The 19,743-nt window shown below is 46.3% G+C and overlaps 1 protein-coding gene across 3 annotated transcripts in view; it reads left to right on the top strand.

Moving 5' to 3' along the window:
• SYCP3 (synaptonemal complex protein 3) overlaps positions 1–19,743 on the top strand; it is a 746,653-nt gene that overhangs the window by 676,945 nt on the left and 49,965 nt on the right. Inside the window, exons 1-4 of one of the 3 annotated variants that reach the window (XM_075209288.1) lie at positions 5,282–5,417; positions 5,538–5,682; positions 7,837–7,918; positions 18,431–18,465. In XM_075209288.1, the coding sequence (XP_075065389.1) occupies positions 5,559–5,682; positions 7,837–7,918; positions 18,431–18,465 (241 nt within the window). In that variant the 5' untranslated portion in view covers positions 5,282–5,417; positions 5,538–5,558. Of the gene's footprint in view, positions 1–5,281; positions 5,418–5,537; positions 5,683–7,836; positions 7,919–18,430; positions 18,466–19,743 lie in introns of those variants that run through there. The other 2 variants (XM_075209285.1, XM_075209286.1) reach the window with 2 other exon arrangements.

The following is a 19,743-nucleotide window of genomic DNA, read 5'->3' as shown; positions in this document are numbered from 1 at the left end:
TGGAATAAAATACACCAGTCAAGACTAACTTATTAATTATTCCTGTGACAAGTTACTCTGTGAACCAGACTATTAATTTGTAGTTCTCTTAGCTACTGCATCTTAATATTATTTTACATTATCTTTTACACTGACTAAAGGCCTGGCACAACAAAAAATGCACTGAGACACATGCAATAAAATCTGAATGTTTTAAAGCAACCATTTTATTAATATGTATTACATTTAAATCTGATAACCCAGCAGCGGCCTATTCAGTTCATAGTTTGTGAAGAATAAGTTCACCCACTTCACCTACACTTAGACAGATGTTAACAGATGCCATCTGATACATTTTCCAATCCCAGCACGAGGCTGAAGTTAGCTTCTTATTCACGCTCCAGCTTCTTATTCAGAAAAATTTAAAAGGATTAAATCAATTTGGTCACTGATTTCACATCAAAAAAACACTAAAGGGGGTACCTTATACAAAATGCATTAGTATTTTGTCTGACCCAACAAGGTTATGGGCATGAAATCAGGGGGCAAAGTCACCATATTTTATCATTTTGAATAAGTAGCTGCAGTTTTTCAAGGGTTAAATGCTGTTGGGCCACAAATTTGACAGTGGGAATCAACACAGGGTGGTCAGTCACAAATGAAACATCTGTCCTTTCCCTGGCCCAATACTGTTTTGGGCATGCAATCTGGTGGGCACAGATAGCATTTTGAATAAGTAGCTGCAGTTTTTGAAGGGTTAAGCCCTCCAGCTTCCATCACATATCCCCCCTGTGCCTTGCAGCTTCCATCACACATGCCCCCCCTGTGCCCTGCAGCTTCCATGACACATGCCCCCCAGATTTCATTACACATGCCCCCTGTGCCCTGCAGCTTCCATCACACATGCCCCCCAGCTTCCATGACACATGCCCCCCTGAGCCCTGCAGCTTCCATCACACATGCCCCCCAGATTTCATTACACATGCCCCCTGTGCCCTGCAGCTTCCATCACACATGCCCCCCAGCTTCCATGACACATGCCCCCCTGAGCCCTGCAGCTTCCATCACACATGCCCCCCCTGTGCCCTGCAGCTTCCATGACACATGCCCCCCAGATTCCATGACACATGCCCCCCTGTGCCCTGCAGCTTCCATGACACATGCCCCCTGTGCCCTGCAGCTTCCATGACACATGCCCCCCAGATTCCATGACACATGCCCCCCTGTGCCCTGCAGCTTCCATGACACATGCCCCCTATGTGCCCTGCAGCTTCCATCACACATGCCCGCCCCCCCCCCCCGTGCCCTGCAGCTTCCATCACACATGCCCCCCCCCTGTGCCCTGCAGCTTCCATCACACATGTCCCCTATGTGCCCTGCAGCTTCCATCACACATGCCCCCCCTGTGCCCTGCAGCTTCCATCACACATTCTCCCCCTGTGCCCTGCAGCTTCCATCACACATTCTCCCCCTGTGCCCTGCAGCTTCCATCACACATGCTCCCCCTGTGCCCTGCAGCTTCCATCACACATGCCCCCCCTGTGCCCTACAGCTTCCATCACACATGCCCCCCCTGTGCCCTGCAGCTTCCGTCACACATGTCCCCCCTGTGCCCTGCAGTTTCCGTCACACATGTCCCCCCTGTGCCCTGCAGCTTCCGTCACACATGCCCCCCCTGTGCCCTGCAGCTTCCATCACACATGCCCTCCTGTGCCCTGCAGCTTCCGTCACACATGCCCCCCGTGCCCTGCAGCTTCCATGACACATGTTCCCCTGTGCCCTGCAGCTTCCGTCACACATGCCCCCCCGTGCCTGCAGCTTCCATGACACATGCCCCCCCCCCACCCCACTGTGCCCTACAGCTTCCATCACACATGCCCCCCTGTGCCCTGCAGCTTCCATGACACATGTTCCCCTGCAGCTTCCGTCACACATGCCCCCCCCTGTGCCCTGCAACTTCCATGACACATGCCCCCCCTGTGCTCTGCAGCTTCCATGACACATGCCCCCCTGTGTTCTGCAGCTTCCATCACACATGCCCCCAGCTTCCGTGACACATGCCTCCCTGTGCCCTGCAGCTTCCGTCACACATGCCCCCCCTGTGCCCTGCAGCTTCCATGACACATGTTCCCCTGTGCCCTGCAGCTTCCGTCACACATGCCCCCCCGTGCCTGCAGCTTCCATGACACATGCCCCCCCCCCCCCACTGTGCCCTACAGCTTCCATCACACATGCCTCCCTGTGCCCTGCAGCTTCCATGACACATGTTCCCCTGTGCCCTGCAGCTTCCATGACACATGTTCCCCTGTGCCCTGCAGCTTCCGTCACACATGCCCCCCCCCCCTGTGCCCTGCAGCTTCCATGACACATGCCCCCCTGTGCCCTGCAGCTTCCATGACACATGCCCCCCTGTGCCCTGCAGCTTCCATCACACATGCCCCCCAGCTTCCATGACACATGCCCCCTGTGCCCTGCAGCTTCCATCACACATGCCCCCCTGTGCACTGCAGCTTCCATCACACATGCCCCCCCTGTGCCCTGCAGCTTCCATCACACATGCCCCCCCTGTGCCCTGCAGCTTCCGTCACACATGCCCCCCCTGTGCCCTGCAGCTTCTGTCACACATGTCCCCCCTGTGCCCTGCAGCTTCCGTCACACATGTCCCCCCTGTGCCCTGCAGCTTCCGTCACACATGCCCCCCTGTGCCCTGCAGCTTCCATCACACATGCCCCCCAGCTTCCATGACACATGCCCCCTTGTGCCTTGCAGCTTCCGTCACACATGCCCCCCCTGTGCCCTGCAGCTTCCATCACACATGCCTCCCCTGTGCCCTGCAGTTTCCATGACACATGCCCCCCTGTGCCCTGCAGCTTCCGTCACACATGCCCCCCCTGTGCCCTGCAGCTTCCATGACACATGCCCCCCCCCACTGTGCCCTACAGCTTCCATCACACATGCCCCCCGTGTGCCCTGCAGCTTCCATGACCATGCCCCCCGTGTGCCCTGCAGCTTCCATGACACATGCCCCCCCCTGTGCCCTGCAGCTTCCATGACACATGCCCCCCTGTGCCCTGCAGCTTCCATGACACATGTCCCCCTGTGCCCTGCAGTTTACGTCACACATGCCCCCCCTGTGCCCTGCAGCTTCCATGACACATGTCCCCCTGTGCCCTGCAGTTTACGTCACACATGCCCCCCCTGTGCCCTGCAGCTTCCGTCACACATGCCCCCCTGTGCCCTGCAGCTTTCATGACACATGCCCCCCCTGTGCCCTGCAGCTTCCATGACACATGCCCCCCCTGTGCCCTGCAGCTTCCATGACACATGCCCCCCTGTGTTCTGCAGCTTCCATCACACATGCCCCCCAGCTTCCGTGACACATGCCTCCCTGTGCCCTGCAGCTTCTGCCCCCCCTGTGCCCTGCAGCTTCCGTCACACATGCCCCCCCTGTGCCCTGCAGCTTCCATGACACATGCCCCCCCCCACTGTGCCCTACAGCTTCCATCACACATGCCTCCCTGTGCCCTGCAGCTTCCATGACACATGTTCCCCTGTGCCCTGCAGCTTCCATCACACATGCCCCCCAGCTTCCATGACACATGCCCCCTGTGCCCTGCAGCTTCCATCACACATGCCCCCCAGCTTCCATGACACATGCCCCCCTGTGCCCTGCAGCTTCCATCACACATGCCCCCCAGCTTCCATGACACATGCCCCCTGTGCCCTGCAGCTTCCATCACACATGCCCCCCAGCTTCCATGACACATGCCCCCCTGTGCCCTGCAGCTTCCATCACACATGCCCCCCCCCCTGTGCCCTGCAGCTTCCATGACACATGCCCCCCTGTGCCCTGCAGCTTCCATCACACATGCCCCCCAGCTTCCATGACACATGCCCCCTGTGCCCTGCAGCTTCCATCACACATGCCCCCCAGCTTCCATGACACATGCCCCCCTGTGCCCTGCAGCTTCCATCACACATGTCCCCCCTGTGCCCTGCAGCTTCCGTCACACATGTCCCCCCTGTGCCCTGCAGCTTCCGTCACACATGCCCCCCTGTGCCCTGCAGCTTCCATCACACATGCCCCCCAGCTTCCATGACACATGCCCCCAGCTTCCATGACACATGCCCCCGTTCCCTGCAGCTTCCGTCACACATGCCCCCCCTGTGCCCTGCAGCTTCCGTCACACATGCCCCCCCGTGCCCTGCAGCTTCCATGACACATGCCCCCCGTGCCCTGCAGCTTCCATGACACATGCCCCCCCCGTGCCCTGCAGCTTCCATGACACATGCCCCCCCTGTGCCCTGCAGCTTCCATGACACATGCCCCCCTGTGCCCTGCAGCTTCCATAACACATGTCCCCCTGTGCCCTGCAGTTTACGTCACACATGCCCCCCCTGTGCCCTGCAGCTTCCGTCACACATGCCCCCCCGTGCCCTGCAGCTTCCATGACACATGCCCCCCGTGCCCTGCAGCTTCCATGACACATGCCCCCCCCCGTGCCCTGCAGCTTCCATGACACATGCCCCCCTGTGCCCTGCAGCTTCCATGACACATGCCCCCCTGTGCCCTGCAGCTTCCATAACACATGTCCCCCTGTGCCCTGCAGTTTACGTCACACATGCCCCCCCTGTGCCCTGCAGCTTCCGTCACACATGCCCCCCCGTGCCCTGCAGCTTCCATGACACATGCCCCCCGTGCCCTGCAGCTTCCATGACACATGCCCCCCCCCGTGCCCTGCAGCTTCCATGACATATGCCCCCCCTGTGCCCTGCAGCTTCCATGACACATGCCCCCCTGTGCCCTGCAGCTTCCATAACACATGTCCCCCTGTGCCCTGCAGTTTACGTCACACATGCCCCCCCTGTGCCCTGCAGCTTCCGTCACACATGCCCCCCCGTGCCCTGCAGCTTCCATGACACATGCCCCCCGTGCCCTGCAGCTTCCATGACACATGCCCACCCCCCCGTGCCCTGCAGCTTCCATGACACATGCCCCCCCTGTGCCCTGCAGCTTCCATGACACATGCCCCCCTGTGCCCTGCAGCTTCCATAACACGCGTTTGACTCACACACACTAGCTCCTCTTCTTCTTCTTCTTACCTTTCTCTACACGAATGATGAAAAGAAAAGAAACAAAAAGAAATGATAGAGCTCCTGCACCGACTACACTGTGCACCATGTGACCGCTGCGATCACATGACCCTGTGATGTCATAGTGACAGGCCAAGGTTCCTGATCTGAGGGGATTACCGAGGAGGACGCCGGCGCCGCGGTCACGTGAGTATATGTGTTTTTATTTTGTTTTTTTACTACCTGTGACGAAGGGACGGAACTGAACTTCCAACTTGAATCAATATTGCTCTCCCTGGGCTGAAAATTACTTGATGGAGGATGTTTAAAATAACAAAAAACATCAATTATTTCCGCACAGTAAAGTAAGTGAATAGCAGAGCATTGGGCGGTGTTGTGCTGGATGCCCTGAAACACCGACCTATTTGGTACAGTATTGTAAATATAAATTCATTTGTTACAATTTGGAGTTTTTTTCCATATAGAAAGTAGAAGAATTAGAAATCATGGCCCCTGGAAGGAAGTCGGCAAAATCCACTAAAACAGTTCCCGACGAAAAAGTGCATTCTTTTATCTTTCAAGATGAAGAACGAAAAACTCCTAGTGAGTCAGAGGAAGACACCACAGAAGGTATATAGCTAAATTACTGCACACACTGTGCGCTCAATGAATTCTGTGCCGATAATGTGATTGTCTAATGAGGCAGCTACATATAATTTCTTTTGATTCCTGGCTCTCTTAAATCCAGTACACTACGTTCACATTGAAATCTGTCAACAGCTAATGCTGAAGAGCTAGGTGCTTCCTCATCAGAAAAGGAAATCTGTCAGCTCTAAAGAGATTTTGCTACTGGAATGTGTGTGTGTATCCACCATTATATATGTATTTGTCTGAACTTTTATGACAACATCCTCCTCCCTTGTGATCCTGGGTTTTATTGCTCCCTATGGCAGAAAACCTATTGGAAATCCAAGTCTTCTTGCCAAATATCTGTATAAAATGGCTACATTAGCAACTGCCCTGAATGTCACTAATAAATTCATTTTACATTGTTAGAAATTAATACTTGCATTAGTGGAGACCTATAAGAGGCCTTGTGTCTTTTAAGAGTTTTGCCAGGTTAATAATACAAGTGGGGGAAAAAACTCTTTCTGACACTGTAACTGCAGAAAAAAACGTTGTTATGTACACATTTGGTATCTGTAAGCTCAAGATAACTAGAAAATAGCATTTTGTGCATCTGTTATTGATATACATTTTCTTTTCACCATGTGGCTTTGCATATATTACTTTTTTTTGCATGTTTATTTTGCACTTTGTATCTTTTTATTGATCATCACATAAATCACAATCATATGCAATAATTAACAAATAACATGGTAACAATGCATTTGTCTTAAAATACCATTGTGTCAAGCTTTGGCCTTCATTTCATTTCAAATAAAACCATAATCCTAGTCGTTTTGTTGATCTCATCAAGTTTGAACGCAAATTGCACGTAGGTTGCGTTTAAAAAAAGAGAACTGAACTTGTTCATAGTTCTGACAATATTCGATTCCATGTATATCTCAGGATATGTTTCCATTTAAATCTGGGTTTAATTACGCTCTGCCTACGCAGTACTTGCCGTAGGTAGACACAAAGAAACTTCCGCAGTATATGTACAAGCTGATATACGATAAAGGTCACATCAGAATGCGTAAAATAAATATTTCATCATGAAATAAAATAACTACTGTTGTCAGCATAATCGTTTATATAAATATTACATTTCAAATATATATATATTTTTTTTAACATTTACATAAAGATTTTTTTAATCTGTACTGTACAAACTGTACTGTACAAACAGTGCGTTTTTATAGTCTGTCTTGCTTCCCCAGTTCCGCCTCTTAAGTTGTGGCACTCGTAAGCGTTATTTGGGTTCAGACATGAATTGCATACAATTAAGTTAATTGGCTTAAGTTCCATTTCTGAACGTGAGTTATTTCAAGCAAGATACATTACGCAAATGTATTTAAGTCCGAACATGAATCGGGCCCATTGTCTCTAATTAGGCATATGTGGGGAGAGAGTCTGTTTTGCTGATAGTAGGAAATGCTAACTAAGTCTTTTGATGTGAAGTGTCAGATGCCTGCTCTGGCCTGCAGGGCCAGCACGGAGCCGTTACCTGTATACTGGTTAAAGTGAAAGGAAATCTCTGATCAATGTGATTTAGGATATCACAGATTACTGCAATTTTTAAGTATAAATTGCATTTAAATCCATGTTTGGGGAAACATATTGCATCCTGATACTAAAAATAACTCAGATTTCAGGGGGCTGGCTTACCCCATGCGAGGCTGTGTCCAAAACTATATAAACAGCACTGGTTTGTACTGAAATGTATCATTATTGTTTCTTCTGACCTCTTGATCACTGGTACCTCAAACCAGTGCAAAAGTCTTGACTCTCCCTAAACACTAGTGTCTACGGAACTTTCTTTTATGAACAGTGGTAAGGTTATATCTTACACACTTTCATCTTAGGTTGCATCATCAAATTAATGAACCACAAAGTCCGCCCAATGCCAAACTGAGTTGCCTGGTGTTACAAGCACATTATTAGACTTCCCACTGTTTTAGGATGTCAGACCTTGGGTTGTGGCCATAGACCTTGCCCTACCAGAAATTTCAGAACACCATCCTCTCTGTCTTACTTCGGCATCACCATTTTTGCTCTTAGTTATTGTTATAAGTCCTGCAAAATAGCTCACTAAGCTTTCATGCTCTATTTTTTTTGCAGATAAGACTACAATTATTGATAAACATGGAAAAAAACGTCCTGCATCAGTGACTGATCAAGAACCAGATGAAGATCACATGGGGTGATTGTATATTTGTAACACTGCATAGTCTGCACATCATGGTTTTATACATATTAGATATGAAAAGTAAAATGTATTGGCTATTTACTTACTCAAATAATAGACCGTTGACAGAAATGAGGTGCTAAATTTATCAAGATCTCCATTGTACAGAGAAGCAGGGATCTTGGTTGCCCCACATTGCAGTAATAACAATTGTATGGGGAAAAAGATAAAAGATGAGGCCTTTATCCCTCAGTAACTGTAGTGTGCATATGCAAAGCTGTTCTTGTCTCTGTAGGGCATTAAATGAGTCCTCCTTTGAACATAATCTTTCCTGGACTGCAACCAGGTTAGGGGAACAGGTGCCATCTCCTGGGGTAGATGGTAGTGTACAGCAGCAGAGAGTCACACAAGTGCAAGTTTTGGTACAAATTTACCCAACCAGTTTTAGTAAGCAGAAAAAAATAAAGAAAACTTCAAAATAAACACCTTGCCTATCCGGCACTAACTAAACACATGTCGCTCCTGACTATTAAACACAAATATAAGAAGTTCCATTACATACAGTTTACTCACAACAGATATCAGACTATTTCCTATCGGTGGTAGTCTACCACTACACCGACACTACTTACCCCTACAGCGTGATCACGAACCTCGCATTCCCGACATCCTCAGCGGGCCGACTGTTGGAAACGCTGACCTGTGCTGTTAAAGGGGCAATCTCCTTTAACAGCATTAATAATACTGTCGCATTCACCAGTGATGTCATTCGTGGGCGCCGGACACTCGGTGTGTGTAATTTCTTGCAGGTCAGCTTTTCCCAACAGTGACATCCTATTTAAACACACCTTACAGGTGCAACCACTAATTAATCTGCTGTCAGACTGGAAGATGGAGCCCATCCGTCTTTCTCCATTTATACCCGGGGACTCTTACCAGCTTTTTCCCAAAGCTGCCCACTCTGTTTTGTGTTGGAAGGAACTTCCCAATAGAATATTCCTGTTTTTTTTTTTAAACATGTAGGTCAGACACCTGGGACAAACATACTTGCCTAAAAACACTATTCCAGTGTTTTTGTCACATTATATTATTCACTCAACATAATTCTCAGAGTGATGTAATGGTGATAGAGGAAAAGTAGTTTTACATTTTAAAGCCTTATATAAAAGAGCTAATGGCAGCTGACCCTCTGACTTCCTGGAATGGCCAAACTTGTTGTCAGTGGTCTAACACACTCTGCTGGCGAAAGTACTCACACAGTGCTTATTATAATAGGACTCCAAGAGCCAGATGGCAAGTACAAACAGCTGGGTGGAGCACCCTGGAAATAGGTCCTGGGGAGAACACTGATCCCGAAAATGTTTAGACACATATGTTTTTTAGTGGTCAATACCCCGGCGCGGGAAGGGGAGCGGAGGGAAGGTCCATACTGGCTTGAACACTAGGAGTTATCCACTGCCAACATAAGACGTTTTGGCTATTAGACTGTGCCTATTTCACAACAACCCTGTTTGTTTGCACCTGTACTGCTTATCTATGATGAAGTGAGTGTACTCAACTATCATACCAGCAATAAATACAAGTACGCGGACTGGCCTACTTGTTTCAAGATATTTTGTTTTCTGTCCCGTGTTGTCAGACCTTCCCTCCATTCCCCTTCCACTCCCCGCGCCGCGGTATTGACCACTGCAAACTTTCTAGGGTTTGGGACCATACCCTTACCACTTATCCCCTTGGCTGCATCCCCCTACCATAGGGAAGCGCAGAATATCCATATCTATTTCTACATATGTTTTTTATACTTTTTTTAATGTTTTGAATATGCTCCTGGCTTCTTATTCTTAACATTATTTTGGTTTTTCCAACATACTGTATGTTAACCCACATATGTACAGGATAAAAGTAGGTAGATGAGACATTGCCACAACATCCAAAAGGAAGGCCTGGTCTAGCAATAAGATATTCCAATCATTCTGTAATCTTTGTAATTTCTTCTGATCTATGCTACAGTCTGTAAAAAAAAAGGTATTCTTCCTTTTGTATCCACTTTTTTGCTTTTATTTTGGCAATTTTATTTAGGTCCTTGGCTTTAGTAGAGGCCTCATATAAAAGTTCTTTCAGGTAAACGCTTTAAATTTCTCGATACGTACCTCAGAGATGAGGGCCTCATGCAGAGTTGGACTTGCGTTTGTTTTATTAGTGTACATTTCCATACTGCACATGGTCACCAAAAATGCAGATTTATTTGCATCTTACACTAGCTACTCCTTATGAATGTAGAGGCCGAGTGGAGAGTATAGTAAGGGTATGATATTGTAATTGCGACACCTGTTGCTAGGTGCTCAATCCCTGGAGCAAAACAGTCATGGGTGGTGATGATCATTAGCATAGACCTTTGCAATGTAAAGTAATTTAGCCCCCCCCAAAAAAAAAAAGAGAAAATGAAAATTACATTGTACTGCAAACCACATATCCCACCTAAAAACACCCTCACAGCTTCCATTTACAACCCTCCACCTGAGCAACTACAATTTACAACACCAAGCCACCAAGCTTAAATACTTGGGAATTTCTAGCACACCCTGCAATGATTACTTATACCTAGAAAACATTCCCAGGATCATTGAATCAATAAAGTTGGATCTACTCTGTTGGCAAAAAATAAATTTTGTGGTTGGGTCAGATTGTAGGGCACAAGATGACTATTCTGCCTTGTCTGCTCTGTCTTTTCCAGACTTTTTCAGTTAGGGTGCCTAGATTCACTATGACGCAACCACATAGATGGTTTATTTAATTTGTGTGGAAGAACAGATACCCGCCCCTGCTTATGAGCTTCTCTAACTTATCCAAAGGGGGAAGGAACTTTTCAGATGTCCACATATACTATCTAGCAACTTGCACACCGTACCGTAGTCACGCAAATTCATAGCTTTTACATGTCAAATGTGGAACTTCTGTAAACTCCATTTAGAGATTACAGGTCTGAATCATTCAGGAGAGCAAAGCATAAAAAAAGGAGTAACTTTGTACCTAGGCAAAACCATGTTGCATTGGAGGGAGAGGTCATTTTAAAATGTGGGAACAGATTCATATTTGGAATAGGACATGTCCTAGATCAACTTTAAATTTCAGTGTAAAAATCTAAGTATTTGTGTGATGAATAAAAAAACAGCCAGTATTTAACTTATGTGCAAAATAATAAACTAATTTGCACTCCGTGCATTGTAACTTGGTTTGTCCCGGAGAACATTTACTCCTTTTTTGCCTTACTCTCCTTTTATGACTCAGGCCCTACATCTCTACCCTCCCATGTTACGCCCCTCTTCCAGGCCAATGTACAACCTGCCTCCCTGGCTACCTTACAGGAAACGTTTGACTTTCTGACAGTTAGCCCTTTAGCCTACCTAGAGGTAAAACACTTTGATTCCCTCCGTAAGCTTTTCATAGCTAGGGTACTGCTCCCACATGATTCATTATTTGCGCACAATCACCTCCCAAACTGTATTATCTCTAATCTCTATAATTTACTAGTAATCACTAAACAGACAAATTGGGCAGAACACCAGAGGAGAACACTTGGTCCACCATGAGGAAAGAATCTCCAGGTTCTCGATATCCTCCTTGATCACACAAGACCTTTTAGATTTCAGTAGTACAGCTTCTTGCTAAAAGACACATGTTTACATATTTTACATTTACAATATATCATCTCACCGTGTCTACCGAAACCCCATTCATACAAGAGCATTAGAGAGGTCGAGCATGGATGTGGGGTCTGTTTTGCAGTCAGCATTACAATTTTTATCCAAAGCTGTTCGATGCCGTTGAGGTCAGTCATGTTCTTCCTCTCTTCCGAATTCAGGAAACAATATTTTGATGGATGCCACTTTTTGCATGAGAGCATTGTCATGCTGAATAAGGAAAGGGCCTTTCCCAAACTGCTGTCACAAAGATGGGAGCACACAGTTCTCCAGAATATCATTGTATGCTGTAGCTTTAAGACTTCCCTTCACTGGAACTAATGGACACAGGCCAAATCATGAAAAGCAGCCCTGCCAAAGTGTACAGTTTGCAGTAAACATTTGGGTGGGAAATGTTCTCCTGACATCTGCCAAGCCCCGGTTTGTCTATCAGGCTGCCAGAGGGAGTGTCACGAAATTCGAGAGTCTTTAATGGATCCCTTGTATCTGCCAGGTTTGGTATTGCTCACTCAGGGGTGCGGAGTCTAGCGAGTAGGTGGTATTCACAAGGGACCCACGCAAGGAGGTATGGCCTTAGCTGCCCCTATCCCACAGGTCACGGTCCCCTGGGTGAGTGCTGGGCAGATTGGTAGGAGGAGCCAGGAGCTGAGAGAGCAGAAGACGGCTGATGCCGTGCGGTGACCAGCAAAGGCGAGGAGTTACTGAAGCAGCAGTAGATCAATAGTAGTAGTTGAATATGAGCAATGGAGATATAGAACTATAGCTGACCCGATGATGGTAACTCAAAGTCACGGCAGGAGAGACACTGGAACATCGGTAGTTCAGTATGAGCAATGGAGATGTAGATGACCTCAGGAGAGGAGATGGAACCTCGGGCACAGCAGTAGCAGCTGCGGATGCTGCGGAGAGGTAGAGCTGCAGCCGGCACAGTGAGGAGTACTCGTGAGAAGCAGAGGCCACACTGGAGCAACAGGAGACTCGGGCAGACTGAAGGGAGCCAGATCCTCACAGTGAGTGAATGAACTCGAAGAACAAGCGTCTGTCAGGAGGAAGTAGGAGGTTTAAATAACGCTCAAGAATTCTGTGACCAATGAGGAACGAGTAGGAGGTCTGAAGAGAGGAGAGCCGACTTGCACATGCGCAGAACCCGAGGCAAGATGGTGTTCGCCATCCAAGGATGTGACCAGAACACCGGGCTCACCGCTTACAAGAGAGAGGTAACACTGTCGGTGCCCATCCGCGTGGCTGGCGTGTGACATTGAGAAGCGTGATTTGTTACTACAGCGAACGCATTTCCACTGCTGCAGAGTCCAATGGTGATGTGCTTTACACCACTTCATTCGACTTTGACATTGTACATGGTGATCTATGGCTTGTGTGCAGCTGCTCAACCATGGAAACTCATCGATGAAGCTCCTGACGAACAGTTCTTGTGCTGTGAGGTGCTAAAGTTAATCTTATGCTACATTGATTCCAGAGGCATTTTAGAACTCTGTAGTGAATTTTGCAACCGAGGACAGACAATTTTTAGGCGCTATGCTCTTCACGCATCAGTTCTGTTCGCCGCTGAGCTTTTGCTCCTAGAAGTGGGGCACTTACAGTTGACTTGTTGAAAAGGTGGCATCTTACGACACTGCCGCGTTGAAAGTCACTGAGCTCTTCAGTACACGACCCATTCTGCCACTAATGTTTTGACTATGGATATTGCATGGTCGTATGCTTGATTTTTAGCACTGGGTGTGACTGAAATAATCAAATACAAGGAGTGTCCACGTACTTTTGGCCGTGTGTGTGTATTTATAAACAGACGCCACAATCTTGTTTGTCAGGCGCTGTCCCCACACATTCAGGAAGTGCCGGGGATGAGCGCCCTCTTCTTCAGAACAGTCGCGTCCCGTTGCCTTGCAATCCAACTAATCTTCTGGCCGGCGGGAGCTGGCACATGCGCACTTAGCGCGTGCCCGTTGCTAGGCAATGGGACGCGTCTCCCTGGCTTCCTGTCAACGGTCAGCTGACTCTGACCACCGATCTCCCTGCCACCAATGAAGAAAGCTCTGCATCTATTTAAAGCTGACTCTGGTGCCAGAGCGTCAAGATCTACCTTTGCTCCAGCTACTTTGTTCTGTATCCTGCGGATTGTCTGACTCTTCTCCTGGATTCCCCTTTGGCTCATATTGGATCTCCTGGCTTGACTCCTGCATTCCTGACTCTGCGTTTGCCTGTCCCTCTGGTCCTGTATTCTAGCACGGTTCTGACCCGGATTGTTCGACTTCTCTCTAATCCTCTCACTGGTGGCTACCTTGGAGGGCCTCAACCTGCGTGTCTCGGCCACGAAGCCCAAATTTCCTTGCGGGGGTCCCTGGCGAAAACCTGGGGCACGTTAGACTCCGCGCCTCCTAGGCTAGCTGCGCCAATACCAGTAGATGAGTCTGTTTCTCAAGGCTAGCGTGACATTGTTACACCACATCCCAAAGGTGCTCGATTGTCTGTGGAGGCTATTAGTCTAGTAGACTGTGGCCATAAATGGATGCACATGGTCAGCATTAATACTGTGGCATTCAAATGATGCTCAGTTGGTATTAAGGGTAATAATGTGTGCCAAGAAAACTGTCACACATTGCAACAGCTAACCTGCATTTTGGTCACTGTTCTTCCTTGTTTCCCTTGGTTCTCACTCCCTTCATTTACTTGCTGGTCTGAATTGAGCATGCGCACACCTGGTCTTTTCAAAACTTCCTGCATTTACTTGATTGGCTAATTGTCTGTCAGCTCTGTCTATTTAAAGCACCTGCTTCTCTACCAAGTTGCCAGATCTTCAGGTCTCCTTACCTGTTAGGACGCTGTTCTCTCTGGCTTATGTTTGCACAACAGTATCCTGTGTTACCTATTCCACGATCAAGACCTGCGGTATTGTTGCAGGAACCTTGTGTCTCATGATCAGTCCTGTACTCAGCTATTCACTTTATAAAAACCTTAATGCTTCGGTTCTGTCACTCACCGGACTTCTAGACCTGGAGTTGGGCCAATTGCCCCTCTGCCGGTGCCTGTGCTGTGCCACGGCCGTCTGTCATCTTGACTGTGTTTCTGCGCATGTGCAAACCTAGAGGGCCCTTTATAACTTTTCCTTTATTTGTATTGGCTATCCATTAGCCTTTTCCCTATTTAAAGCACCTCTGACCCCTCCTTAATTGTCTGATATTGATTCTCACCTCCTCGTGTCAGCTGTGTACTCTGTTCCTGTGGCTGCAGTTACTTTCAGCGTTCCTGCCTCATTGCACTGGTCTTTGATTTTGTTGGCCGGATACCCCTCAGCCACCTCCGTGGTAAAAACTGCCTTCCGCTGTATGCTGTAATGACCGCTGCTTTTCACCTGTGGGCCGGATACTTCTCAGCCACCTCCGTGGTAAAACCTGCCTCCTGCTGTATGCTGTAGTGACTGCTGCTTCTCAACTGTGGGCCGGATACTTCCCAGCCACATCCGTGGTAAACTTATCATTCATTGACTTTTGTTCTATTATCGTTTTTCTAACTATTCACTGGCCATCTCTCATTCTGTCAGTAGTAAAACTACCTCTGGCTGACCACCACTGCCCGTGCTATATTTCTCCTGTTGGACTGACTCCGTTAGCCTCATATGGGATAACATTACCTCTGTTTGTTTATCCCATAGCATCTGTTTCATCTCTCCACCTGGCCAGACAGTTGTTGCTACAACCATCACATATATATATATATATAATTGCTCTTCTGTGTATTATCGCATCATTATTACCGTCTATCTCTCTATTTAGCTGTACTCCATTGCTCTGCTGCACTCTCTTGAGGACCGCGACCTGCGTAGTGACGCCGCAAAAACCCAAACCCTCTTGCGGGGGTCCCTGGAGAAGACCAGTCGCTGCTTTAGACTCCACGCCTCAAGAGTAGTGATAACAACTGGCAGAACGCTGGGTCAAGAACTCTAGTGACCGTGACGGGTTCACTGCCGTTCACTTGAACCTCTGCATTTTTCTTCCAGCAGGCCTGCTCCACTCCACGGTTCCATCTCGCCCTGCTCTAATCCCCCTTGGAGGACCGCGACCTGTAGCTATAGAGCAGCTAAATCCATATTCCCTTGCGGGATCCCTGGTGAATACCTCTCTACCATTAGACTCCGCACCTGTCTGGGGGTGAGTCTATTTAGAGCGGTGCTTCGAGATCTATTCCAAACTCGGGCTCTGTGACAAAAACATTCCCCACACCATTAAACCACCAGCTTGCAGCGTTGACATAAGGCATGATGGATTCATGTTGTTTACACCAAGTTCCCACCTTACCATGTGCATGTTGCAGCAGAAATTGAGATTGGCCAGACAATGTGATGTTTTTACAATCTTAAACTGTACAGTTTTGGTGAGCTTGTGTCTACTGTAGCCTATGTTTCCTGTTGGCTGACAGGAGTTGAACCTGGTGTTGTCTTCTACTGTTGTAACCCATCCACTTCAAGGTTTGACATGCTGTACGTTCAGAGATTGTCTTCTGCATACCACTATTGTATAGCATCGCTATTTGAGTTACTGTCGCCTTTCTGTAATTTTGAACCAGTTTGGCCACTCCCAGATCTCTCTCATTCAAAAGTCTTTTTTTGCCCACAGAACTGACGCTCACTTGATGATTTTTGTTTTGTGCACCATTATCTGTAAACTCTAGAGACTGTTGTGCATGAAAATCCTAGTAGATTAGAAGTTCCTGAGACACTCAAATCACTCCATAATATTGAGGATTTTAGAAAAAGAATGGGAACAACCAGAAAGGCGTCAGTTTATTCCTAAAAGGATTAAAATAATTTATCCTTTTATGGATAGTGAAGAGGAAAGATGGGATTTTATTCCAAAAGTTGATGCAGTGGTAGCTAATCTCTCAGCAGAAAATATCATTCGATTGGAAGATGGAGGCTTTAAAAAGACTCCATGGATAGAAAGATGGAAATGTGTTGTAAGAGATTGCATATCTCAACAGGAACTACAGTATTTTTTGGAGTAGTAGTAGCGTCTGTTTCTAGAGCTCTTAGAATTTATATGTTATGTTAGCTTTGTATAAGGATACCCACGACAAAATTAATACACAGGTTTTATTGAAAAGTATGAAAACTATGAAGAAAGCTATTGATTTTCTATGTGAAGCTTCCTTATATATGGTTGCTTTCTTGGTAAGAACTATATCCTCAACATACTGTATGTTTTCAGAAGAGCTTTTTGTGGCTTTAGGTTCTTTACTGTATGGAGTTAAACTAGATTTGATGGTCCAAAAAGTGACTGAGAAAATTACATAATTTACCACAGGAACTGAAAAGACTATTGTCAGCTTGCCAGCAGTTCAGGGAGGTGCCCTGGAAGTCAGCACCCCAGACAGTCTGGAAATAATGCATCTAGTCAGTCCTTTCTTTTTTCTTAGGGGCAAAGAAAGAAGGTGTAGGCCAATTATTCCCCAATGTGGTAGAGGGTTCTTAGCCACTTTGAATCATTGAATAATGAGAATTTTAGACACAGTTTACACAATAGAATTCAGAGAAAAGATAAATGTTTTCATAAAATGAAAGTATTATTCATTTTTATTTATTTTAGTTTGTGATGGTGCTGAAATTTCTTTCATTTTTGTTTTTAAGGAAGAATCATGAAAGTGCATTCTCTCTGCTCAGTATAAGGTCCATAAATAAAAGTTATTTACTTAACTATGGTTCCAAAGCAAAGTACTATCTGTCCTGAGAAATATAACTTTTTTGGGCAGAGTTAAAAATAGAAGATGTTTCTGGTGAAATTTATACAGTGTGAAAAAGCAAATAGTGCTGTGGGCTCTGGGGCAATTCTATTTAGGACCACATGGAGTGAAAGATTAGGTGTCAGCATTTTGTTTATACATAGGGCTAAAAAATAAATGCAAATACTTTTAATGCTCACTCAATTGCTATAGATTGCTTTAGGCTAGGTACAAACTACAGGAACTGTCTAACGATTAGCGATTTTACCAGTGACCGGGGAAAAAAATATCCAGATCAGCATGCCAAATTATGTGTACACACTAGACCTGATTACCTTCAGTCCTGTGCTCTTCACCCGTCATAACCATTGGCTGCAACAGTGACAGATGTCATAACATGCACCCCTGCACTAACTATTATCCTCACTGAAACTGTCATAAACACTGACTGACAAATTGTGTGCTTATGATGATGTGATTGTGCTGCTGACATTGAAAGTGGTGACACTGCCACACACACAGCAATTGGTTTCTTGTGGCATCTAAATAGTCTAGATATGCTAGATGTGTGACTCAGGCGCTCGGGATGCCTAGTCCTCCCAATGTTCTCTGGAGCAATCTGACAGCTAGGCTAAAAAGCCGAGTTCGGCTGTCAGACTGTGGTCGCTGGGAGAGGATACAGCGTGCTGGGTATGTAAACCTGTTGTTAGCTTTCTGCATTGTGCACAAAAGGCTCTCCTGCTGTGTCTGGGCCTGTCACTATCAACTAAGTTGTCGTTGCAATTCTGCAGACTGCAGAATTTGAACGATACTGTTCCATCGATGACAAAAAATTTTTACTTCAGTTTATCAATCTCGTTCAACGATCTTATGTACTTTGGAACGATAACTTTTCCTCATTGCAGGGTACATATTACTGTGATATCGGGCCAATCAGTTGTTTATTGTCTGCTTGGCTCGATATTCTGCTGAAAACACTCTAGTGTGTACCCATTCTTAGAGAGTGCGATAGACTGATTTTCTCTTTAATTGGGTATATAGTATCTTGTCTACTAATTTACTGTACCATTCTGTTTACATTTCTTTATTGTAGGGGAGAAGTGCAGAACATGCTGGAACGATTCGGAGGCAAGTATATATTCTCTCTTTCTCTCTTTTGATTTAATTCAATTAGTTTTGCTACTCTACTTTGAAGGTGATGGTAATCAGTCCCCACTACTCCCTTTAATTCGTTTTAAAGTTTTTGTCTCCTAAAGTATTGCAGAATATATGCTTGATTTAACTTCCTTTATTTCATCAATTAATTATGAGAGTGAGTACACATTATTGGGTTAACTTTTATGTGTTTGAAACTTTTTATAGTATTGGTCAAAGTGTGCCTTTAAATGTGATTTCCTACAAAAATGAAACTGGAATGTGCAAAATACTTCCCATTTCATCATCATCATCATCATCAGCTCTTTATATAGCGCCACTAATTCTGCAGCGCTGTGCAGAGAACTCACTCACATCAGTCCCTGCCCCATTGGAGCTTACAGTCTAAATTCCTTAACATACGTATACACACACACACACACACACACACACACACACACACACACACACACACACACACACACACACACACACACACACACACACACACACACAGACAGAGACAGAGACTAAGGTCAATTTGATAGCAGCCAATTAACCACCTAGTATGCTTTTGGAGTGTGGGAAGAAACCGAACCACCTGGAGGAAACCCACACAAACAGGCGGGGAGAACATACAAACTCCACACAGATAAGGCCATTTAAAAATATAGGACAAAATCGGATCTCTTGCACCCACAAGGTGGTAGAAACATCAAGTCCCAAGGAGGGCTGTATGTCCTCCTGCAAAGCAGGGCATGTCCCTGTAAATGTGTTCTCTCCACCTTTTTTATCTTTTTCAAGTGAAGTCTTGTTTTGCATGTTGGTACAAATGTAGGCACACTCATGCTTCTTTCGGTATAGGGAGCGCTCATACATATAAAATATATAGAATCAGAGAGAGCTGCTAACCCAGATATGATCAGTCTCTAATACAAATAGACAAAAAGGGGCAGGATTTTAGCGCTCAATCTCTAATAACATAGGCAATCAGTGTTAACTGAGATAATCAATATCACTATATAATGTCTATACGTTATATTCACAAGACACTCATGCTTCGCAATCCTACCGACTCTTCCCATTAGCTGGTGCAAACTTTTGCAGCCCCACAGATGCTGCTATCATAGCTCACAATCCTGTGCACTTCCCCATAAATCTAAGTGCAGTTGCATAAGATTAACTTTAGCACATCAATTTTCACATCTTGTGAAAACTGTGATTCCTGCACTTCTTTAGAAATTCACACTTGCTGTCACTTTAACGGTTGCT

The sequence above is a fragment of the Mixophyes fleayi genome, chromosome 4 (genome assembly GCF_038048845.1).
Source record: "Mixophyes fleayi isolate aMixFle1 chromosome 4, aMixFle1.hap1, whole genome shotgun sequence".
Taxonomy (NCBI): Eukaryota; Metazoa; Chordata; class Amphibia; order Anura; family Limnodynastidae; genus Mixophyes; species Mixophyes fleayi.
Note: the sequence above shows the minus strand (reverse complement) of the source record. Positions and strands in the feature narration are given on the sequence as shown.